General features: G+C 35.8%; 1 protein-coding gene across 3 annotated transcripts in view; it reads left to right on the top strand.

The window, feature by feature from the left end:
- The window catches only part of NAV3 (neuron navigator 3), a 341,643-nt gene that overhangs the window by 257,878 nt on the left and 57,382 nt on the right, over positions 1 to 26,383 (top strand). For all 3 annotated transcript variants that reach the window (XM_044384570.3, XM_026499977.4, XM_044384571.3), the window contains exons 19-22: positions 5,446 to 5,634; positions 9,063 to 9,115; positions 15,983 to 16,006; positions 18,477 to 18,554. In XM_044384570.3, the coding sequence (XP_044240505.2) occupies positions 5,446 to 5,634; positions 9,063 to 9,115; positions 15,983 to 16,006; positions 18,477 to 18,554 (344 nt within the window). The remainder of the gene's footprint in view (positions 1 to 5,445; positions 5,635 to 9,062; positions 9,116 to 15,982; positions 16,007 to 18,476; positions 18,555 to 26,383) is intronic.

Below are 26,383 nucleotides of genomic sequence, written 5' to 3'. Positions count from 1 at the left end.
AAGAAACAATAAAACAACTCCTTGTCCTTTGTTTAAAATGTTTTTTTAAAATCCTTAACAAAATTTATCACACTTTTGTAGAAAAACAAAATATAAATAATTAAGAAGAAGGAAAAAGTATTCATTCAAAATGAATGCAATGCCATTTCAAAACTTTCCTCAAAATGAAGGTGAGTGTTCCCTGTGAGCATGTTGGATAAGTGGACAAGTGCAAGGAAAAACAAACGACAGGTTTAGCCATTGTGTTACTTTGTGCTTAGCCTCATTTGTATGAAATATAAAATCATTTGTATAAATGTCACAGAAAACATGGGGAAGAGTGACAAAATAATGAAAGAAGTCTAAACATGCTAGTTCTAATTTAATAGATCCAATGCTTTTAAAAATAGATTTCTGTTCTATAAAATCACATATAAAGTAGTCTCATTTTAATTTTTTTCGGTTCAAAAATTTTTCTAGTAACGGACCCATGGATTGTCCAAATTCGTCAATTGTTTGGACTTGTCAATTTTTTTTTTTTAAGATTTTATTTATTTATGTGACAGAGAGACAGCCAGCGAGAGAGGGAACACAAGCAGGGGGAGTGGGAGAGGAAGAAGCAGGCTCCCAGCCGAGAAGCCCGATGTGGGACTCGATCCCGCAACGCCGGAATCACGCCCTGAGCCGAAGGCAGCCGCCTAACGACTGCGCTACCCAGGCGCCCCTAATTTTTTAATCTTATAGGACATTCACGACTCTTTCTCTTCTCTTATAACTCTTCCTGCTTTACAGAATAAACCTTTGGCAATGGAAAACAATTATTTTGGTCATGGTTCCATATGAGCTAGTGAATTCCTATCCAACACCAAGTTTTTGCTGCTACATCTACACAGTGAGAGACTTCTTTGCCTCATAATGGCAACTGATGGTAGGGTTTTTACTAACTTTGAATTGTAATTATAAAACATAGCAAGAAGCTTAAAATTTTAACTTCAAAAAATAAATTGAAAATATTTTTTATAGAGTCGTAGGAATATGAAATAAACTCTAATTTTATGCAACGTCTGAAACAAACCCAAACCACCTGGAATAATGAGTTTGCTAGGTATCTTATGTTTCCTACCAATCTTTTCAATATTTGACATTAATTTGACTAATTGAATATTTACCCCATTATTTTCTCATTTATACTGTTCTGATTAAATCCATCTGTTCCATTATTATTTGGAAAAAAAATGCTCGCCACTTACTGTGTCTGACCTTGACAAAGTCAGTTTCCTCATCTGTGAAACGGATCCAAAATTCCTAGGTGTTATTATGGAGGGACTGATTTATGTGTACCAAGACTCAAGAGAGTATAAGACTTAATAGACCTTGCTACCTCATCATTTTTATTGGAAAGCATGCCTTGCATTATCAGAGACAATAGGAGTGGATTTCAAATTGATCTTACTGCCTCTACCATCATTTTCAACATTTTCACCCACTGGGATTTATAAATACATTCTCATGTGCCCACCCAAATTTTATAAGCATACATGACTTCAAATCAGGTGTTCTGAGGTCTCTATGCTGTGTTATTTTGAAGAAAAAAATGTCCAATTTTAAACACATGAAAATTTATTTTTTATAACTTTTTATTGTGGGGCACCTGGGTGGCTCAGTCGGTTAGGCATCAGACTCTTGGTTTCAGTTCAGGTCATGATCTCAGGGTTGTGAAATCGAACCCTGCATGGGGCTCTATGCTCAGCACAGAGTCCGCTTGGGATTCTCTCTTCCTCTCCCTCTGCCCCTCCCCTCGCTCATGTGCTAACCTCTCTCTCAAATAAATCTTTAAAAAAAAAATAACCTTTTTATTGATTTCCAGACCACCTGAATTTATATTTACTAGGCAAGACAGTGGTACTATCAAAATGTAATCATAACTAAAGATTATTTTATTATTAAATTTTAAAAGGTATACCAGATGGAATTTTTTAGCTTGAATATGGAGAGCGTTGTCCTGCACTTCACTCTGGTCATCATTTGTCTTCAACCCGATCATTATCTCTTCTGAATGATCAACCAGTGGTTATTACAAACGTTCAGCAATTGTAATATCTGTGTTTTTTCTCTATCCTTTCTACTTATTAAAATATGTTAATACGTAAAAGTTTTAGAAATATTACGGTAAGAAGTCATGTATAACAGAAATGTAAGATCACTTCAGTTACGTGGTTATCGGTGGAGTAGCATGAGCTGTTGCCGAAGTAAACCATGGTTTGTGTGTAGTTCCTGGTATGTGGGATACCTTTGGTAGAAACCATTCCACTCAAGAAAGCGAATCAGAGTATAACTTATGTCAACAAAATGCATCTTTGTTTGAACCTTGGTTTACTACTGGTCATAGTCCTTGTGAGGTATCACCTAACCTGTAAGACTCATTGTCATCTTCCCGTGAGGGGCAACAATTACTCGGCCTCATTTTTCACCTTGCTGCTAGGTTCGTATGTAGAAGTATTACTATCAGCCTCTCACCTACAAGTCCTGTATACTTGTTGGACACTTTGCATACAGAGTATTGTTGAAACAATGTTATAGGGGAAGTCTTCATGCTTTTGTGTCCAAGGGTTCCTCCACCTTGAATGCCCTCCTACTCCTCGCTCCATATTTACCTTTCAAGCTATTGAGAATTAACCTGCTTCTTCTATACTCATGAAAGCATAGAATCTCGGAGATGGGAGACACCTACCTCAGGTTCAATTATTCAACTATTAGTTAGATTCTTATGACACCTCTAGCTTCTTCTCTAAACCCACCCTGACAGAAACTACCTGAATCTAGATATATTACACTTTTGAAGTTCCTCTTTGAAAAAGTCAAATAATTTTTTCTTGAATTGCTACCTAGTTCCTAGTGATAGACAGATTCCACAAAATAAGTTAAAATAAGCTTCTATATGAATATTCTTATTTTAAAACAATATCATAAACTCACTAGCTAATATGTCTGGGTTTAGTAGCAAAGTCAAAGAGAAACCTTGAGGTATTTAAAAACCCACTCCATATTTCTATCAGGTCCATTCTCCTCAAATCCCACAAATCAACATTTAATTTAATAAAGACAGGGGCTTTGCTCTGAAATATGATTTAAGACAAAGTCAGCAACCCCCTTTTCCCTAATATATGGTCATATCTATATCTCTCCTTTTTAGAAATTTGGCTGTGTCTCTGAGCTTTGAATGAGTCCAGAGGTCATTTATTCTACCATTTTAAAAAATTGTAATTCATAAAGAAACTGAAGGGTGGAGATTGGGATATTTGTCTGAAGCAAATGGAAAGCAAAGCCAGTATAGAAGCCCTGTGTTAATTTGTGCACCATTGCAGCCATTCTCTGTCTGTCATATTTTTGTCCACTATTGTATAATTTCTCCTGGTTTATTTACATATTAACTTTTCTACCTTTCAGTCACCTCTGCTGGTAGCCATTGTTGAAGGCAGGGCCATGCCATATTTATCTTTCTATTCAACCACAGCCCCAAAAAAGCAGGCTTGTCATAGACATTAACGTAACTGAACATTCTTAAATAGTATGGGTATAGTTTCAATGGAGAAGCCTTCAAAAGTGTTTATAAATGCAAACTATTCACTTTAAAATTCACCCTAATCCTCATTATTTCTTGGATGAGTTAAGTCACTTGTTTTGAAATTATAGAAGGACAATTTACTTGGATAGCTCTGCAACGATTATGCAAAGCCAAATAGTGAGTGAAATGACCTTCTAACCTCGAGATACATATTAATATCATACATTTACAAATGTGTTGAATACTTCATTTAGGAAAGAGACAGTCCACACTGTGGACATAGAATAGGATGATTTACTGCAATCCAGGTACTCTAAACATAAACATTCAAGTCTAGAATGTCCTTCAGTTTATCTATTGGCAGTCAGTTAGCAATCAAATTGAATTATAGTCACTGCTGGCTGAAGGAAGGTGCCTAAAAGATCTCTCTCTCTCTCTCTCTCCCTCTCTATCCCCTTGCTCTCCCTCTCTCTCTCCTCACCCTCCCTTCTTTTCTTCTTTCTTTCCTTGTTTCAGGGCTTTTTTCCTTCCAACAGATTACATACTTTACAAATCCGTAGTTTCTTTCCCCCTTTATTATATTTCACATACGCACACAGAGATATAATTCTAAATCTTGTATTTCTTTCTTTTTTCTTATCCTTTTTCTCATTCCCATCCACAACCGCTCTATCAGAAGGTTGTTCTGTGTATTAGTTCATCAATACCTGTAAAATACCCAGCATGGTGCCTGGAAAATAGGGGACATTCCCTTTCATTTGCCCTCATAGAATACATGCCTCCTATTTACATTGTTTTGAAAGCCAGTCATTATATTAAAAAGAAATGTAGTGCCTGTGTCAAAGGAAAAAATAGCAAATTTTGAAATGATAATCAGACTCAATCTAAACCAATGGCATAAATTCCCTAAGGTTTTGAAAGTATCCACAGCTTTTGTGATAGCTTACGAGGTTCCTGCCTGCTTCCTCACGTCTGTAACAACTTACTTTTCTTAAATATGAGCATTTGTGATAGATATATTTCTCAATGTCGTGCTTTGCTTTTATTCCAAATTTTAAGGCGGTATTGTTTCTGAAGCAGTTGTACATTCAGTCAACCATTTTTTTTCTTTCAATTCATGATTATCAGTTGGCCGAAAAAATTGAGTGTTATTAGAACTCTTTGACAGTAAGCACTAAGTAAATAAGTTCTTATTTCAAATTATGAGTGTGAGGTACTGCTTGGGAAACACAACAGGTTTGTGACATTTGACAGTGTCACTATGGAACTCTGGTCTTAGACACAGTAGGAAAGAGTTCTGTGTGATTAACCAGATCATGAGCTATAAGAAACCACGTATATTACATTTCATTTAAAGAAAAATTTCATTTTCTTCTTTTATAACTAACTCTGATAATAACAATGGTACTGACCACCAACTTATATAAATTCAGAACTCAAAACAATGAAAGTCTTTGCTTGGAAACTTCAAAAGGGTCTTCTTGGGACATTTAGATTTCTTGTGTTTTCTTTTTGGTTTTGTTTTTTCCATTAAAGTGATGTATTCTTCTCAAAAATAAACCTGCAGACTTTACGAAGGCAATCTTTTCTTCGTAATCACCAGCAGAATATACCGTGCTGTTGTATTTCTAGCATGAGCACTAGAGGTTGCTTGGGGCCTTTGTTTACTATTGCTTTAGAAATCGACATACTGCTGGCCATGAAAGTGTTAGGAGAAAAGAGGGACTCCCCTGAAACTGTTATTGAACATTTCAGAGGCAGACTGTCAGCCCGCCTTAATAGAGACACCCATTAAATTCACGTTTCTGTAGAATCGGGATCACATTCTCACTCTCCCGCAGCCTTCTATTTTCATCATCCAAGCCCCAGAATAATCAGGCTGTGTGTGCTTTGTTTTTCAGTGAGCCCAACCAATCTGTCTCAATTTAACCTTCCTGGGCCCAGCATGATGCGCTCAAATAGCATCCCAGCCCAAGACTCTTCCTTCGATCTCTACGACGACTCCCAGCTTTGTGGGAGTGCCACATCTCTGGAAGAAAGGCCACGTGCCATCAGTCATTCAGGCTCATTCCGAGACAGCATGGAAGAAGGTAGGCGTAGGGGGAAATAAAGATGGAGTTACTTTATTTAACTCAGAGATGAAAACTGTCGCATCAGTCGCCATCACAAGGATTCCTGAAGAATAAATAAATGAGTAAGTATAACTCTCTATTTAGGGAGCCCTGAAGCTTGAGGAAGTTTTAGTCTGCATTACCTCCTGTTTCTTTATGCATTTGGAAATATGCCAGAAGTTGTTTAGATTTATACTTGGCTTTGGAACTGTTCAGAACAAATCCAGTGTTCTCATACAGAAATCCTCATTATTTTGGAGACTATTTGCCCTGGTGTGTCAAATATCAGAGCCAACATTTTGTTTGACTTCTCAGTTAAAGAATCATAAAGATACATACACCAGAAAAATCATCTTATGAAACTACCACACGTTACCAACTTGTATTCTCAGAAACTCCCTCTGGTGTTGGTTTCTGTTATCATATCATATTAGAATTCATGTCATGTCTACTTTTTGCCTTATAAGTGTCATTTCCTTATCCAAAGCAGTAAGTCTCTATGTGAATACTTTATTATAGTTCTATTTGAAAAACTCAGGAGGCTTAATTGATGTTCAAATGTATGTAATTTTTTTTTAAAACTAACCACCACAGGTGTGAAATTTGATAATATTTGAAAGATTTTCCTCTTTGATTTAATGAATGATTTTTTAAAGTATCCATAAAGGAAAATTGTGGCACACGTATTATAAAACACATCAGCTAAGAATAAAATAAAGGTAAACATAAAAGTTTAAATTGATCAGAATAAAATCAGACATTTGTATCTTTGGGGTAAATACCTAGTAGTGCAATTGCTTGGTATTTGCAAGGATGTGGATGGAACTAAAGGGTATTATGCTAATGAAATAAGTTAATCCGAGAAAGACAATTATCATATGATCTCACTCATACGTAGAATTTAAGAAACAAAACAGAGGAGCATAGAGGAAGGAAGGAAAAAATAAAACAAGATGAAATCAGAGAGGAAGACAAATCATAAGAGACTCTTAACCATAGGAAACAAACCCAGGGTTGCTGGAGGGGAGGAGGGTGAAGAGATGGGGTAACTGGGTGATGGGCATTAAGGAAGACAGGTGATGTGATGAGCACTGGATATTATATAAGACTGATGAATCATTGAACTCTACCTCTGAAACCAATAATACACTATATGTTAATTAACTGGATTTAAATTAAATAAAATCAATTTTTTTAAAAAAGAATAAGATCAGACATGAAATCACCAACTATCCTAGTCTTTAATAATTATGTATAAAAAAAAGGACTCCAGATCTTGAAACATACGAAGTTTTAAGCTTCTGGTCATCCATTTATTTGTGGTATGAACTTGGGCAACTTCATCAGTCTGTGCTAATTCCTGTATCTGTAATTTCACAGGTTTGTCATGAGAATGAAATTAGGGAGTAGTTCTGTTCTTTTCTCTTTCTCCTTCCTACTTTCTTAAAGGCTCTTCTGACTAAAAGTTTAGATAGCTATGAAAATTGATTCCATGTTTTCAGGCCACTACTGTACGTTTCATCTGCTGCATGAAATCAGTTGACCATCATTGCCACTACCTTTTGGGACATTAACCGAACAACTCAGTGCATTGTGACAGATAGTGGATTAATTACATCCCGAGAGTCTGCTGATTGTGGCAGAGTAGATAGACAAAATTGAACTAATTGGAAATGTAAAGTCGTTGCTTTTTTGAGATGGTTCTATCACTCTCTTCACAGACCGGCATCTTATAATACTGTAAAAATAAGTTGCTAAGCATACTGATGGCTCTTCCACAGTGCCTCGTTTGCAGATGGAATGCTCTTCATATGCTTGGGAAAGTCTGGCCTTCTGTGTAGGACATTTAAATAATCTCAATTGCTGAACACCAGCTTGAGTGGGCAAGATGGCTTTTTGATGCCCGTACATTGAACACTGAACTATTATAATTGTTACGTTGTGGTCTGCAACCAAGGCATTATTGAACTAGCAAGATGGAAGGGGCTTTATTGATGCCCTCCCTGCTCAATGCTCACAGTGAAGATAAAGAAACGCCCACACACTAGGAAGCTATAGACTTGTAAATAGTTAAGTAGCAGCAACAGACCAGAAATGGGATCTCCCGATTCATTGTCCACCTGCTTTCGGTACACCAGGCTGAAAATCTTCGTGCATGCTGGTGCATACATAGTGCATACTGTTATTAGAGGTTGAAAAAATGTGGAATTTTGTTTGTTTGTTTTGTGTTCTTTAGATGACTAACGTTTTGCCCATCTTACAGAGTGGTGGTAGTTGCTTGAGCTAGAAATCTGGTAGCTGTCCTTCATTCCTCTTTTGACCCACATTTTTATATTCATTCCGTTTTAAAGAGGTTCTTCCTGGTGTCCCTCAAATTCATCCCCTTTTTTTGAGCCATACTGCCGCAATCCTACACAGCTTTCCCAATCTTCTCCAGCCCAGCTTGTGAGCACATCCCATGTACTCTTGTAGTACCCCTTGCATTCCTCTAGAGAGTATTTTTATTACTCTCTTGTAATTATCTTCTGAATTGTATGCCTTTCTACTTTTTTTGGAGCTCCTAGGATTGTGTCTTCATTTTTATAGTCCCCGAATCTAGGAGGGGCCTGTCACATTGGGTGGATCCAACTAATGTTTATTGAATAGGTGAATATGCAGAAATAATTTTACATTACCCCACAGTGAAAAGAGGAAGGCTTTTCTACAAATATAATTAAGCACAACTTTACCACCTTTTGGGCTTAACATGTTAGATGTGTCAAAATATAAAACAGTCTATCAATTGTTTAAGATGGTATTTTGGTATACCTTGATAAAAGACAGTATGCAATTTCCGTTCTTAATTTCAGCGAGATACCACCTTGAAATAAGCATTTTTTCTATGACTAGAAGTACAAAAGAAACAATATTTTTTTGCATAATCAACTCATCACAGATAATGTTGAAATAGCAAGTTCAATAAAATGCTTATTTCCCTGAAAGTATATGGAGAAAAACAGTGAAAATGGATCTTTGTTGTATAAAAGTAAAATTAAATAAAACACATAAAACCTTTTTTTTAAGTTTAAAAGTTTATGGCAACTTTAGGTTTCCATGATTTTCTGATAATTTATTCTGTAGAAGTTTACTATAGCTTTAGATAAGCCCACAGCACTCTCGAAGGGCTTGTGTTTGTCAAATCCTCTCTCTAACATGATGAGGGAGGTATTTTCGGGGGCAGGTATGGGACCTACCCATGTCTCAAAATTTGACCTCGAAAAAATAACAGCAGAATTGTCCCCCAATTCTTATATCCAGCTGTTATTATTTTACTTCCCTGCTTCCCTATGCTCTGCTCTCCAGCAAAGACCCACCGTTTCTGAGCAGACTTCATTATTTCACCTCTTGTTCTTTTTTGTTTTTTCCAGTTCACGGCTCTTCATTATCACTGGTCTCCAGCACTTCTTCTCTTTACTCAACAGTAAGTATCTGCTGTGAAGAGAAAGCTTCTGCCTTTGCCAAGCACACAGATGATTCAGTAGGTTGATATTTTTTTTTTTTTAAAGATTTTATTTATTCATTCGACAGAGATAGAGACAGCCAGCGAGAGAGGGAACACAAGCAGGGGGAGTGGGAGAGGAAGAAGCAGGCTCATAGCGGAGGAGCCTGATGTGGGGCTCGATCCCATAACGCCAGGATCACGCCCTGAGCCGAAGGCAGACGCTTAACCGCTGTGCCACCCAGGCGCCCCTCAGTAGGTTGATATTGACACAGAAGTTGCACAGTGAGATAAGGGCATGCACTAGGCTACCGCATACCCCATCAGCTGGCAGGTGCTGCGGGGCCAGCCCCTCTGTGGCCCACGTAGAGGTGCCTTCACTTGACTTTTGTACTTATGAAAATCAGTGAGTGCCTGAAAAACTGAATTTCGTAAAGCCTGTTGCGGTATGACTGGGAATCCCTGAACCCATGTACTGGGCTGTACCATAAATTTATGATGTTGACTAGTTTTCCTCTTTTGGATCTCTGAGCCATGACTGGTAATTGTTCTATGGTATTTTCTCCATTTTATTATTTTAAATTTTCAAGTTCAGTTTTTGAGAAGATTGTGCCAAAGGGTAAGGGCCTAAAATTTTTTAAAAACATGTCTTCTGAAATATTTTTTAAAAATGTATCTTCTAAAAGATTTTTTTAAAAACATATTTTCTGAAATAGTGTGTTTTTTAAAACTAATTCGTTAAAGAGAAAAATGGCAGGGTTCAACTTATTTTCCCTATGTGTAAAAACAAAAAAGATCTATAGGAAGTTGTATTTAATAAGAGAATTCCTTCATGCCTAGATAAGAGTGAGGTCTATTTAGTTTACTGAATTTCACTGGGACTCGAGCGCTGTGAATAATCCTTAGTCCAGTACCGAAAGGTTCATAAAAAGTTCAGTCTTGGCTGTCACTGAGCACTTAAGCATGACGGGCAATACTAATTGTTTTACTCATTTCATTAGGTTTAAATGTTAGGGTCCTCCTTTTATAAGCTCATCTTGCATAGTTACTGCTTTGGATAGTACTCAAGATCAGACTACTATTGGGAAAGAGTATTTTTCTCATCTTTTCTCCTTTTAATGATTAAATTTGTCATTTACACTCTGTAAAAGAAGAAATCACTATTATTATTTAAATTTACTACTTTTGGCAAGTGGATAAGAAGTGAGAAACGTGAAATGTTTTCAGAAAAAAACACATAAAAGAAATGTGTTAACACTTAGTGTCCCTCCCCATTGGCCCTTTGCCTCTGCTTGTTGGGGGGATGTGCTCTGACTTAAACCATTATGGTTGAAGTCTCTGTGTAGCATCAAAAGATGCAGCATGAGGGACTCCTGGGCGGCTCAAATGGGTAAGCATCTGCCTTCGGCTTAGGTCATGATCTCAGGGTCCTGGGATCCAGCCATGCATAGGAATGAATAAATAAAATTTAAAAAAAGATACAGAATGATTAAAATATTTTAAATATATGCAAAAGCAGTATTTGGATAAAATTGCCTTCATTCAGCCTGAGAAAGACCAGGAAGAAAAGGAAAATGGGTTAAGGGAAAACAAATGGCCAATTAATATGTAACCAGAGTCCAATAGAACTTTTTGTGTTAATAAAAATGTTCATGGCTGCACTGTCTAATACAGTAACCTCTGGCCACATGTGGCTATTGAGTATTTGTAGTGTGTCTGCTGTGACAGAGAAACTAAATTTTTTTTTTTTTTTAAGATTTTATTTATTTGACAGAGACAGAGACAGCCAGTGAGAGAGGGAACACAAGCAGGGGGAGTGGGAGAGGAAGAAGCAGGCTCATAGCGGAGGAGCCTGATGTGGGGCTCAATCCCATAATCCCAGGATCACGCTCTGAGCCGAAGGCAGACGCCTAACCGCTGTGCCACCCAGGCGCCCCCGGAGAAACTAAATTTTTAAGTTTCATTAATTTAAATTTAAATAGGCACGTGTGCCTAGTAGCTACTATATTGGATATTGCAGGTTTATAGGGAATAGAAGAGGTACATTTAAAAAATTGTAGATAGGCTTAGTCAGTTAAGCTTCTGACTCTTGATTTCCACTCAGGTCATGATCTCAGGGTTGTGAGATTGAGCCCCACATTGGGCTCCATGCTGGGCATGGAGCCTGCTTAAGATTCTCTCTCTTCCTCTCCTTTGGCCCCTCCCCCCTCCAAATAAATTAATGAATTACTTAAGTAATAAATAAATAAATAAGAGCAGATGTCAATAAGAAAGCATAAATGAGGGGCGCCTGGGTGGCTCAGTCATTAAGTGTCTGCCTTCGGCTCAGGACGTGATCCCAGCATTCTGGGATCGAGCCCCACATCGGGCTCCTCCGCTATGAGCCTGCTTCTTCCTCTCCCACTCCCCCTGCTTGTGTTGCCTCTCTCACTGGCTGTCTCTCTCTCTGTCAAATACATTAAAAAAATAAAATAAGAAATAAAAGAAATAAAAAAGAAAGCATAAATGAGTATTGTAGTAGCAGTATGATATAAAATGGGAACAGAGATTAAAATAAAGTGACTATACACACATACATATGTGCCAAAATTTAGAAATGAAATATACCCTTGTGTTATGTGTGAAAAGAATGGATTAGGTGATTGAGCCACGTGAGAAGGTGATATTATTAGGATATTAGGGAATTCAAATAGTTGTACAGAAAATGATGGAAATTATGTTCTTGAATTCATAAATAACCTAGAGTTAAACAATTCAAATAAATGCATATTTGGAGGATTGATAAAGATAAAAATCAGAGATGATGAGGAGTCATTCTGACTTCCGTCCCCTATTATCATGCCCTGAGATTCCACTGGCAATGAGAAAATGTCTGTGAAAGTGCTTTTCAAACCATGGAGTAAAAAGGCAATTTATCATTATTTTTCACGCCTTCTTAAGGACTGTGGATCAAGATTCAGTTGATTTGTATTCTTGCCTAACTCTATCAGCAGCTATTGTGTGACATCAGGCAAATTGCTAAGTTTCTTTGGACTATAGCTGTAAAATAAAATTGGAAGACAACAGCCAGATCTATCCCATCTGTCCCATGGGTTTTGTGTAATTATTAGAGAAGAACAGGAATGTTGTATACCAAAAATTACAAAAATTATGGTGTACTACATGGTTCTAGGAGCACTGTTTATATCATAGTCTGTGTGAATTGCATCTTTTGAAGTTATGCGGTATACAGCTAACACAGCTGTGCATGTGTTCCTTCATAAAATAATTTAAGTATCTATGGGGAGAAAAAGTTCTTCTCCTCCTCCTCCTCCTCCTCTTCTTCTTCTTCTCCTTCTCCTTCTTTTTCTTCTTTTTAAGAAGAATATTAGGCTTGGGATGCCTGGGTGGTTCAGTGGGTTAAGCATTTGCCTTTGACTCAGGTCATGATCCCAGAGTCTTGGGATCCAGTCCCACAACGGGCTCCTTGCTCAGTGGAGAACATACTTCTCCCTCTGCCTGCCAGTCCCCCTGCTTATTCTCTCTCTCTTTGACAAATAAATAAATAAATAAATAAAATCTTTAAAAAAACCCAAAAACATTCTGAATTTAAAAAAAGGAAGAATATTAGGCTCTCTCTACTCTTATTAGGCAAAATACTGTTCTTATGAACCAGGAGTATAAACCTTGTTTACTCTAACATTATCATATATACAACTTATAGAATTATATATTTTTATGTATTTTGCTGTATGTATTTCACTTAAAGATATTAAAACAAACTAGTAAAGATGGCTTGTTGCAAAGAACATTTACCTGTAAAATCACCATCTAACAAATGTCATTGGAAGGATTCTTCCCCTATAGATCTTTTAAATTTTAAATCAGTGAATTTTTCAAATGCGTGTTGTTGTAAAGTTGACTATGTCACCTTATAGAATTTCTGAGTAGAAAGATTCCAGGAATTTGTATATGGTTGGAAATCGCAGGCCAAATTTCACCTGCCAAGTTGTTACCTTTGGCAAACTTAGAGTTTGTATGCTTGTGTTTAAATCCAAGCCAACACTGTGAAATCTGGAGCTTTTATCTAAAAATGCATATTGCTAAATTCTTTTTAATGTAATTGGAGTATCTAGCAACACTGAGATTAAATGCCTCCAGGTTTATCGTCCCTTGGCATCAACCCCTTTAGATGTTGGCGTGTGTTCTCAGGCTGCTTCCAGCCTCCACCACCTCTTCTTTTCTTCCTCAGTTTGGGTTCTTAGTTATTATTGTGCTGTTGCTTTTCTCATAGGAAAGACCTACCCCTTATTACCCATATCACTATGAAAAGTGAGGAAAATAAATAATAGCTAAGGAAGGATGTGTCATTTTTCTTTTTAATTCTAGTGCCTTTTTTAAATTCTTTATATTCTTGGCCCTTTGATAGTTGCAATAAATAGGTTCTTTCTGACTGATTGTATATTAAAAACTTTATTGAATTTGTTTTGTACTTGGAATCTAATTTATATTGATTTAATAAGAGCAGGGGCCATATTTGATTCATTAGCATATTTCCTAACACACAGCTACTACTAAAGGAAATTTTTTTTTCAGTAAGTTTAAATGGGCAAATGAATGGCCAATTAATGGTTTATGGAATAAAGAAACATCGGTTAGGTTTTTATTTAGGCAAAATGTTTTATACTGTCTACCATCCTTCAGGACATTGGGCTTGGTTCAAAACCATCATTTAAAAATGGCAAGTAGGGGTGCCTGGATGGCTCAGTCGTTGAGTGTCTGCCTTCGGCTCAAGGCGTGATCCCGGAGTCCTGGGATCGGGCCCCACATCGGGTTCCTCTGCTGGGAGCCTGCTTCTTCCTCTCCCATGCCCCCTGCCTGTGTTCCCTCTCTCACTGGCTGTCTCTCTCTCTGTCAAATAAATAAAATTTTTAAAAAATAAAATAAAATAAATAAAAATGGCAAGTAATCACATTCCCTCATTATTAATCCCAAGCCTAAATGGCTGAAAGAAATATATTATTAATATTCTGCCTCATTGCTTCAACCTGGTGATAATACCTTACCTAGTATTAATAGCCATGGGGCATGAAAGATTAAAGAAAAAGTTCTGAAAAAACAGCGTTGAGAAAAGTCATTATATACAATACCTATAGAATTAATATGTAATGGTTATGATTATGAGTAGTATATATAACTTATTAAGGCTTTTTTAATGAGAAAATATGATGGATATCTTTTTACTTTTTCGTTAAATGGAATACATTGCTTCTTTTTAAACATACAAATTATTTACTATCAGCTTTATATAATCCTAGCAAGCCTTGAAGCAAGACTTGGGCAGAATATAGTGGCAATAAACATGCAAAGTTCTAGGGAAAACAAATAGTCATAGTTATTGTATACATAATTGTACCATATGTCTTAAGGCAAACAACTTCCAGCTTCCTTTTGCTTTAAGATGAAATTTCCACCTTAAAATTAGTTCACTACTTCCGATTCAAAAACAAACTGTATCTGAAACCTTAAAATTATAAGAATTAAAAAATAAAATCTTCTCTTACAAAATAAAGTTGAGATGTAAAATATTCAAGTTTTATGTTAGCATTTATTTTTAAAACAGTTTTCTTATAAAGGCTATTAGGATTCTACTTTTCAACCACTCTATTATTTAAACACTCTATTACTAACTATACATTATTTTTAAGAGCAGAGAAAATACAGGAAAGAGAACACTCAAGAAATGCTTATGCATAAAAAATATCTTTATGTTTATTTTACTTGGCTTATTTTATGTTTTCTGGAGAAAAAAAAGGGATAAAAAGCAGTTCAGGTACTTCTGCATCAGTTAATCAGGAAATATCCCCAAAGGGAAAAAAGGAAATAAGAGACTTTTTTTCACTTTGAAATGGCTCAACGCAACGGGCAGATTTGTGCTGTTCAGCGGTATTACTCATTCTCCAACTTTTTTCCAGGATAAGGGAGCTTCCCAGATGTAATGGTGCACATAACTCATTGTTTGGTGTTTTGCAGTCCAGTACAAAGAAGAGACACAGAGCTAGGAATTTTCTGCAACTGAGTCCAAACAGCCTGCAAGTTCCTCCAGCCGTCCTCATTTCCATAATGTCCATGACCCAAGATGTTTGTCAGTCACTTCTGTCACCCCCTGGACACGGCATTTTACTGTTTTGCTGACTTGCGGCTCCGTAAAGTTAATGAATGATCATTAGGGACAGTAAAAGAAGATAGAAACTAATAAACTGATTTTCTTTGGTTATCAGTAGAGGTCAATATGTTCCCTCCAGCTTTATTTGTCATTTTTTATGATCTGTAAATCACAGAATAAAATTCTGACTCCTAAGTCTTGGCTGAAGATCTCTATAATATCATGGAGTGCATTTTCTATAATATGTATGAAAAAAAATCTAATGTTTCCTTTTTTCCTACTCCCATCCTTTTTAGATAATTTTATAACTACTTTTGTTTTTGTTGCTTATGGTCTGAATCTTAGAGTAACATCATCTTTTAATTCCAACTTTGCTTTTAAGGCATATTATATAACCATGAATCAAATAACCTACATTTTCAATGTATCATTTACATATAAGGAAGTATTCATTTGCAATCTTAAAGTTATAATAATATAATATCATAATTATAATATAAAATACAATGTAAATATCAATAGCTTATAATAATATTATAAAATAACATGTATTTTACTATAATAATATGTATTTTACTAGTCTTACTGGATCATCTATTTTAAAAATACAGTATAATTATACAATGGAATTATTCATTTATACTTGTGGAGCAAAATGATGTTAGTTATTTATAGATTATTTTTGTGCCTTTTGTCTTTTACAGGCTGAAGAAAAAGCTCATTCAGAGGTAAAATTCGTAGCATTTTCATATTTGTTTACATTTGTGATGAAATGAATGTTTCTACCACTAGAGGGCTCTGTGATACAGTAGCATAGCTCTCCAGCGCTGCTGATGGAAGCGATCCTCTAGCTGATAAAATGGTCTTGGGTATTTCCTCATAAAGAAAATGAAAGGAAGTTTTTGAAAGCAAGCTCTCCTCTCACATTCTAGAAAGTTTTAGATCAACAACTAACAAATTGCCTGTAGTAGTAAGCACTCATTAAATCTGATGAATGAATGAATGTGTGGTCTTTCACATTTATTGTAGTCTCTTTACCCCAACGCCTGTGAGACTAACTGCATAGGATTAATGAAACTGTTGAGTCTTAGGCACCAGACCTCCACAAAAGAAGCTACCAGCATCCCAGCCCATCTTCTCATGCCAGGACTTTGCTGCTCTAATCACCACTTTATGTCTAGTGTGGTATATTGTTCTAATCACACATAATTCACAAATACACACTTTGTCGCAATCCGGTACAAATCAGAATGCAAACTGGAAAGAACATTCTTTTTACTTCCCTTTGTAAAAGAATTGTCCTATCCAAGGAGAGCAGAACTTTAATTAGGCCTTTATTCAAGGTGTGGTCATGACTATTTGATTGGTTTACACTGAGGCAATCAGACCACAGAGAAAATCAATGTCTTGGCAGTAGTCTTTGCAAAGGAACTCCTTGCCCAACTTTGCTTTTCAAGTAAAATTTGTGCTATGTTTAAAAATACCAAAATAGTATTGATTATAGCAATTTGATCTTTATAATTATTAGATCGAAAAGTGAATGTATTTTTTTAAAAAAACCTAGACTATTTTATTTACATTACGGGGAGCAGATAACATTTCTAATTCAGTGATAATATGGCTACTGAAGTATACAAATGTTGCCTATTTGCCTAATTAGTACTTATCTGACTCCCCTTTGTATCATTCCTCCCCCTAATGGGTCGTGGTTTTTAAAAAATAATTTACATTATTTTAAGATTCCCTAGATTACATTGTAAAGAATCATGTAATAGAGACTACTGATTATGAGAAAAGCTCTTTGAATTTGTATCGGTTTAAGATGAAATAGATGGTCTGTTTTCTGGGACCATCTGTGGTCATCATTTAAATGCACGTCAAGTCCTATTTGGGGCTACTGTATCTCTTTTTTAAAAAAATGAGTGAAAGGGAATCACATTTGCTGAAATTATATAAATGTTTCCACTGTCTCTGCTTCCAGCTTAAAGCTTACAACTTTTTCTGAGTTTCTTAATGTTGGCTACCATTTCTTTTCCACAAAAGAGGGGGAAAAAGACAGTTAATGAACTGTGTCAAGAATGCTCTTTCAAACTGAGACAGTATTCCAAAAGTCCAACCACAACAATAGAAGACTTCTTTTTGAAGAAATGAGAAGAATTAGAGTAGAATGTTTGACATCTAAGTAACTAAGATCCCTTGAGACCAGAAGTCTACTTGTAGACTTAGTCTCAGATGGTTGTAGATGTTTTACTCTTATTAATCAGTGTTTATGTGTCTTAGCAACATGAGACATGCAGATTAAACTGCAGAAAGTGCTTATATTAACAACTCAAATGTGATATGAAATATTCTCTTTTTCTGGTTCAATTTTATTACAGTGTGATCTTAGCTAAAGAGGAAGACATCTAGTATATTTATCTTGTTCGCTTATCTAATTATTTATACAGTATTACTGATTTTCCCCCTTACTTTTAAATTGTAGATAATCTGTAAAGCATTTCTACTCTTAACTAATAGTAACTCAATAAATAAAAGGCCTTATAATAAAGATTGGGAAGGGAAGTTTGGGAAGGGAGTGTTAGCCATTGAAACTCCAGCTAAGAAAATTGTTTTCAAATATGGACTCAATATATGTGGAATTAGGGCCAACTTTCAGTGACTACAGGATATTCTATAGCTTCTGAGAAGTTGCCAAACTACAGAAAAATAAAATAAGCACACTCAAAAAACTGAGTATTTTTTGCTCAAGCTCCATGCTAAACGCCATGCTAGAACATTCAGTACTTTTTGCTAAAAGAAGACCGAGGAAAAATGTCTACATGTATATTTAATTTTTAAGGAGAAAAGATTTTACTGCCTGAGTGTTATTATCACAAATTCCCTGAGCTAGAAGAATCAATAGAGAAAGTAAACTGATTCCTGGGTCAGGCAGACAGGCGATTGAGCAAGCAGGCATCCTTTAATTTGCAAATTTGAGTCCTAACCTTGAACATAGTCTCTTACCTCTCCTTACACGTGGCATTTGACAGTGACTATATAGCTAGTGTTCACATTTCTTTGATTTTTCAGGAATTGGTGCTGATACACTAATTAAGGGGTTGCATGAGCGAGATATATATTTGCTTTCTTGGATTGAATTCTTAGTTTTAAGTAAAAATCTACTAGTGTATTGAATTGACTTTTTTAAATTACACTCAGCAAATCCACAAACTGCGACGAGAGTTGGTTGCGTCACAAGAAAAAGTTGCGACCCTCACATCTCAACTTTCTGCAAATGTAAGTCACTTTTGATTATTTTTTGATATATCGAAACAGATTAGTATGTAGTAAATGGGATAATTTTGGTGACAGATGTACAAACTCTAAATCCAAAAATAGTCTTCAGTCACTCATATAAAGGTAACCTTTCCTGCATACCGAGTAATAAAATGTAAACCCTAATGGATGTGGTTAAAAGGCCTTTTTGTTTCTTCTAAGGTTGGAAACAGTAACGGTTTCAAGGGTTATTTCTTTTCTTATGGCTTATTTTTATTGCTCTCCATAGATTTTTTTTTCCAAGCCTCAATACGGTTGGCGGTTGATAGTGATTAACTTTGGAAGATAAAAAATTCTGTGCGCCCTGCTTTCTTCAGCACAATTTACTGGGCAATTAGTTAAGCATCCAATTAATTCTAAAAAAAAATTAACTTAGGTCTAAATTTGGGTATCCAAGCTATATTGTAAGCAAGAGACAGTTCTCTTAAAAACCTTGGCAGCCTCTTCTCACACCAGTTTGACCAGCTGAGAGTGGCAAAAATGATGTTAGTGAAGACCATCAATAATATTAACATTATTGACCATCTTTCAGTGTGCCAGGGAGTGCCTCAGAATAGGTGCGGAATACTGCAGGGGAACATATGGCATTGTCCTGGCCCTCAGGAACGGTAGTGTTAGGAGCACCGCTGAGGGGAAAGGATGCTTCTGCTGTTTTGCCATATGTCCTGCCACCTTCATCCAACGTTAAGTTGTTCACTTGGACCGTGTAGCTCTGGGCCCCTCGTCTGCCTCACCAACCCCTGCTCTCCATGGAGGTTTTCTATGTCCTGGCCAAAGCAGGACATAGCAAGAGAGAGCAGGTGTAGACCCACAGGGTATGACTTGATTAAGAGAGATTTTAAGGATAAAAAATTATTGTGTAATATAACTTCCACAGCATGTAAGTAAGTCGTTTCACTCACCATGGATTCATTTTAGCACTGTATTTGAATGTATTTTATCTTTTCAACTTTGGGAGAATCAAATTAATTTGAAATTGTCTGTATTTATTTTTATAGATGTTGTTGGGGATTGTTAAAAATAATAGCAGGTTTTAGAAAAAATTTAGGCAATACTAGAAGAGAACAGAATTATTTTAGCTATATTTCATGTCTAAGAATAGATGTTAAAGAAATAGTTCAGAAGCAACTCTAGATTGTATACTATAGTCTAGATAAATAATAGTATAAAACACTGTCTAGGTCCCTAAATCTGTACTCAGAGGACATATGACAATGTAAATGCCAAAAACACACTGAGTTGTATATATCTGCAATGAGGAAGGGTCAGTGACAGACCCTATGCATTGGATTATCAAGATATTTACAAATGTCTTTAATGATTGGTCAGGATTTTCTTTATTGTGTAAATGTCTCTTGCATGGACAGGTTGATAAATTCAGATATTAGGATAATAAACACCTGCTATACATTATGGAATTTGGGCTTTTACACAGTATTTTTTAGACTATTACCATTTAAAAAGCATTACATGCGTATCATATTAAAAAGGAAAACTGAAACTTAAAAAAAGTGTATAATAAGAAAAAATGTGTATTTGTTTTTCTCTCAGACACCCTTCCTAAATATGGCTGTTGGTTTCTTTTTTGGGGGGATTAGGGGAGGATAGTTGACACACAATGTGACATTAGTTCCAGGTGTGCAGCTGAGTGATTTGACAAATTTATACATTATGTTACGGTCACCGCAAGAGTTGCTACCATCTGTTCCATTACATCACTATCACAGTATCATCGACTGTATTCCTTATGCTCTGTTTTTCATTCCTGTGACTTACTCGTTCTGTAACTGGAGGCCTGTGTCTCCCTCTCCCCTTTACCTATTTGCCCAACTCCCTATCCCCTTCCCCTCTGGCCCCCATCAATTTGTTTTCTGTATTTATAGTTCTGGTTCCACTTTTTGTTTGTTCATTTTTTCCGATTTCATTTATGAGCGGAATCATATGCCATTTGTCTTTCTCTTTTCTCTTATTTTTATTTCACTTAGCATAATACCTCAAGGTCCATCTATGTTGTCTCAAAAGGCACAATCTCATCCTTCTTTATGGCTGTGTAATGTTCGATTATTGGTTCCTTGTATTTCCTTTCAATGTTGATCTTTTTTATACCCATGAATACATATATACAAAACACACTTGCAAAGGCTTGTATACACACACACGCACACGCACACGCACACACACATACAGAGGAGCAACCAAATTTTACCATAAGGAAGCAGTCCTGAAATTTGACGCTGTGCTATTGTTTGGAAAGGGAGCAAAAATTTTTTTAAAGGTGTCAGCCATTGGCTACCTACCACTTCTGCTCCAATCATTTCATTGATTTTTCACTGATGTGTTTTCATGACTTCGGCTCATGTATTTTCAGCTGAGCTTTGATATGACCACCAGAGGGTAAAAATTGTTTTCTGTGGTGAATAAACTTACTCTTTTTACGCCTAAAGCACAGTTATACATAAAGTACTTCAACAGGTATCCAGCATATCTATGGTATTAAAATGTCATGGAGGAAGGGGGCTATTAGGAAAAAAGCATTTGTAAGGTCTCCTCAAGGAACAATAATGAAAAAAAGGAATGAATACAGAATTAGAGGAAGTAGTGTCAAATAGATGATTTTGTTTAAAAAGTGCTGGTCTTAGAGAAAATGCCCAAATGTCTCTAGCTTCCCCTAGCCACATCTGTGTTATCCTTAGTAGTGCTTTTTGCACTCAGATGGGAGCTTAAATTATGTCCTATTTTGCGTGCTTTTTTTTTTAAATTCATAATGCATTTTATAAGTCTTCTGAAATTACCTAAGAGCCACACAAAAAATTGTACATAGCAACTTTATCTTTTAAAACTTTGCAAATAGCCAGAATATCCCTTCATAGGTCATTGTATAAAACAAACCGTGATCTATCTCTATCATGGATTAGTATCCAGCAGTCTTGTATATCTATGTCAATTTGTATTTTTAAACATATAATCTCCTTTATACATTTAGAAATTTGAATTACTCATAAGTTACCTATTAAGTGCAAATCATCTTGAACTTACTCTAACAATCGGTTTATAATGTCATTTTAGAGCCCACAGAGTGTATGAGTCATCAAAGGATTTTTTAGTTAATATTTTATTTTTTCTTAGCTCTAAAAAATACTGCACTTAAGTTTCATTCAGAGAATATGTTCAGATATTGAAATTAACAAATTCAGATATTTGTTAATATATGTTGATGTGTGTAATATATACATATATTGTAAATTGAATGTACAGAAATTAAATTAATCATGAGACTGAATAAAATTATATCTGTACAGAGCTCTTTAATATAAGTCAAAAGTCATTTTTAACCTTGTAATCCTTTTTGGAAGTAGAGATAAAACTTGTATTTTTTTAGTTCATTTAGACCAAAAGTAAACCTTTGACCTTTTGGTTAAATAAGATCACTACAATGAGCATTGTTGTATAGAAGTGAAGAAGTAAAAGAGCCATGATTTTTTTAAAAAAAGATTTTATTATTTATTTGAGAGAGAGAGAGAGAGAGACAGCACAAGCAGGGGAAGTGGCAGGCAGAGGGAGAGGGAGAAACAAGCTTCCCGACGAGCAGGGAACCCGACATGGGGCTCAATTCCAGGACCGTGAGATCATGACCTGAGCTGAAGGCAGACGCTTAACTGACTGAGCCACCAAGGTGCCCCGAGCCATGATTTTTATGTGGATGAAGTACAATGGGTTTGGTTCTGTAGAAAATATCACTAACTGTTACTTTTTTAAATTTACTAATCATTTAAGTGTCTAGATATTCATTGTTTACTCAATATTTTAATCCTATCAGGACTAAAATGATTTTCCTTAGTTTGGGTTTGTTTGGTTTTTTTGTTTTTGTAATAGATCTGTCAATTGATCTGTGTTTGGGCCTGGCATAATTGTATTTACATAGAGTCCACACAATAATCCATGTTTTAATTTTTTAATTTGAGATTTATCTGCTTCCCTACTAAAATGCTTTTTTCCCACTTTGTTAAAAGGAGCAGTTGGGGGGGGTGTCTGGGTGGGGCAGTCAGTGTCCAATTCTTGGTTTTGGCTCAGGTCATGATCTCAGGGTCATGAGATCGAGCCCTGTGTTGGGCTCTGTACTCAGTGCAGAGTCTGCTTGAGATTCTCTCTTTCCCTCTTCCTCTGCCCCTCCCCCAGCTTTCTCTTTCTCTCTCTTTCTGTAATAAATAAATAAATCTTTAAAAAAAAGAGAGAAAGAAAGAAACAGTGGTTAGTTAGAAAGGTGCCCAGCCAACTCAGTTCTCATTTGACTGGCGGAGTAAATCTCCACTCAGTAGAATGTGCAGAGTCTTCCCATCCATTTGTGAAAGTCACTGATCAGAGCTACAGAAAGCCCTGGGTGGACTCTCTGCAAAGCACTTTCTCCTAGGATGTCTTTAGAAAGGAAGGTATGTTGGTAGATACGGCTGTCCAGCCTTCCCTGATCAGTACTCCACCCATGAACAGGAAGAAAAGAGGAGCCTCCCCAAGCAAGCATCTGCCAATGCATGGTCATATCAGACAGTCAGCCAGGTGCCCTCTGGCCTCTCACCCCTACAGCTTCCTACAGCTGAGTCAGGTGGGGAGCACTTGTCTGTGTTCTAATATATTTTCTTTACGAATCTCAGCTCTTACATATTTAGAAATGGGTACTAAGACTAGTTATTATTTCCATTTTTCAAAGATACTGCTGAATGAAAATGTCACAAAACAAAGGGTACTTTTTTTTTTTTTTTTTTTTTTTTTTTTTTTGCCTTTCAGCACATAAGTCTTTTAGCCAAAAATCTCTGGGGTGTTATTTTGTTTAGGACTGTGTCCTAGTTTTTTGCTCCATTTAATATTTTTATGTATTCTGGCAGTTATTCTTACTTTTCTGCATCTCCTTTCACAGAAAACAATTTTGCACATATTAACCATGACAAACACTGAAGGAACAATTTTATAATGTGTAAAAGAAATGTGAAAGCTTATTTATGATTTCAGAATCATTTTCAGTTCGTCTATTGATTTTCAAATGTAAAGTCACATATATATACATCTCCATATAAATCTATGGGTTTTTTTTTTTTTTTTTTTTTTTTGGTTGATGGACTGTCACTAAATTCTGGGTGAACGAATACAGTGTAGGCATTTTTCATAATCTTTCATGTTACTGTTTAGCAGCACAATAATTCATTTTATGTAAAGATTCAGATTCTATTCAGATTATATTATAGGATTCTAAAACTAGAGACAATATGTACTAGAAATACCTTCCCTTAACTATTATTCAGCTGTGTCTATTTTATTTCCTTGACAAACTTCACCTAACACAAGTCAGGAAGTATTCATTATCATATTGATACAATTTTATTTTGGCTTGAAAATTTTGCAGCTGCTAAGAGAAAAGTCAGAACCAAGTAAACCATGATCAGTAGTCCCCCTAAAAATCCACAATTGTAAAAAAGTCATCATTTTATTGTTTTTCAGACAAGATCTATTGTCCTATACTCAATTGGTTTTACTTTCCATTTTCTCTCCGTTGAGATGACAAAGATCATCACTGGTAGGAATGGTTTCTGTTATTGGTTTCTTAGACTCCCTTTCCATTAATCCAATTGGTGAGAAATTTAACCTTGTATTACCTTCAAAGTAACAAAGTTAATCTGATAATCTAAGCCAAGGCCACATAAATTTAAAGAAGTATTTCACTAACATACTTCTAACATATTTTTCATGGAGAACAATGTGACTCAGAACGTTCTTTGGTAACCAGTTATACATTTTCTTATGAATAATTAATGAACAGCAATGTTCCAAAGATTGAGAACTGACGTTCTCATAGTGAACATTTTGTATTAACTAATAGCTACAAAATACAGGCAGTATATTTATTCAGCATATTCACATTCCTACTTTCTTTGTCAAATTTTAACTCCTGTTTAACTGAGAAAATATGCATAGAAGGTAAAGTAAAATTTTCTTCCAAGTGTATACGTTCAAGTTTATATATCTGACAATTAAGCCTTACAGTTGTTTGGGAGAATTAAAATTGCAATATTGACTAGAATCTTGCATTACTTTTAATATATATTAACAGTGGTTTCCAGCCAGAATTTTCACTATTCTAAAAGAAAATGAGTAATTTTACTTTAGGATTTAGTAACCCATTGCATAGTCAATGCAGGATTATTGATAAGAACCTAAACTGCAGTCAGCACAATTGGTCAGTCCTGGGCAAATATATTATAAATCATAGAGCAGGGCATTCCAGCAAAACCCAACTCCTGCGACACACCACACGTTTGAATCTCAGAAATATAACATTAAGAAAAAGAAAACAGTCACGAAAAAGTTGTGCCATATGATTCTACTCTGATAGTTTTAAAAAATAGACAAAGTAAACCTTAGTGTTTAGGGATGCGAGCTTAGGAGTGTAACTATAAAGAGAAGCTAGAAAATAATTATCATAAATGTTACAATATTAGTGGTTATCTTTGGGGAAGGGAGAGGAGACAGTAATAGGAGAAAGGTAAGGGAGAACTTCTAGGATCTTCAGTTGTCCTATTTCTTGACTTGGTTGGTGAGTGTATGAATGTTCGCTACATGAGAAACCAGTGAGCTATGCATCTGCATTTTGTTCACTTTTAATACGGTTAATGTGGTTTTGTTCACTTAAGATTTTTTTTACAATAAAAAAGGTTACATATGAGAGAAAATAGAACATAACCTTATGCGTATTTCTGATATATTAAGTCCGATGCAAGGATATTCCTTGTCGTTAGAAACATTTTAAACTACCAGATACTATTCCTCTTTTTTTAGAGTGTTATTTATCCTATTAAATCTGCTAACTAACCTTGGAGTATAATTCTCAAGGTTGCGTGTGTCTCTCTGTGTGTGTGTGTGTGTGTGTGTGTGTGTGTGAGAGAGAGAGAGAGAGAGAGAGAGAGAGAGAGAGTTGGTGGGGGAGGGAGATGGAGGCAAGAGAGAGTGGAAAAATAATAAAGATTTGTACTGGTGGACTGAAGATTAATAGAGGTATTCTCCACGAATTATCTTTACATTGTTGTGTCGGGAAAAGAAAGGGAGCACAAGGTAGGCTCAGAGCTAGGAACAAAGACACCTTTATATTGTGATACTAATGAAATGGACTTGTACATTCTGGCTGCTACCGATAATGGAATAAACTCACTGTTATCACTAGTGGAATAAACTTCTAGCTGTTACAAATAATGGAATAAATTTCCAGTGCCCTAATTCTTTGGACTCCTGCCATCCGTCTGATAATAGTTACCTCAGCCTTTCAGCTCTGCTAGAGTTACAAGGTGATGTATTTTAATAAGTCCTTTTACTCCCTTCTCTCAAAAAATTAATCTTTTGCCAAGGATTGCCAAATTCCCCCCCACACACATAATTTATTAGAGATGTAGGTTGTAAAATGTTCTATCATTGTATCTTTGGAAGGGCACACTAAAATTCAATCGGTTTAAGATAACACACCGGTAGTTCTCCTCAAGCAGCAATGAGAGATTGGAGCACCTCCCCATGCTTACTATTCTGTGGGCGAAGCTATTGGATGATGGCATGCCAACAGAAACTGGCCTCTTTTAGAGCTGTAAGATTGTCAAATACTTCTTAATCATAAGAATTAGGGCTTTATACTGCAATATGTGTAATTCCCTGAGATTTAAAACAAAACCAGAAAGCTATGAAAACTTAAACAAAATATGACTGAGTATTATTTCTAGCTGGCCTCCCTGAACTTTCTTAGTTGAAGGGAATAAAGTAGA

This window comes from Ursus arctos, unplaced genomic scaffold, assembly GCF_023065955.2.
Source record: "Ursus arctos isolate Adak ecotype North America unplaced genomic scaffold, UrsArc2.0 scaffold_21, whole genome shotgun sequence".
Classification (NCBI taxonomy): domain Eukaryota; kingdom Metazoa; phylum Chordata; class Mammalia; order Carnivora; family Ursidae; genus Ursus; species Ursus arctos.
This window is presented reverse-complemented; position numbering and strand designations above follow the sequence as displayed.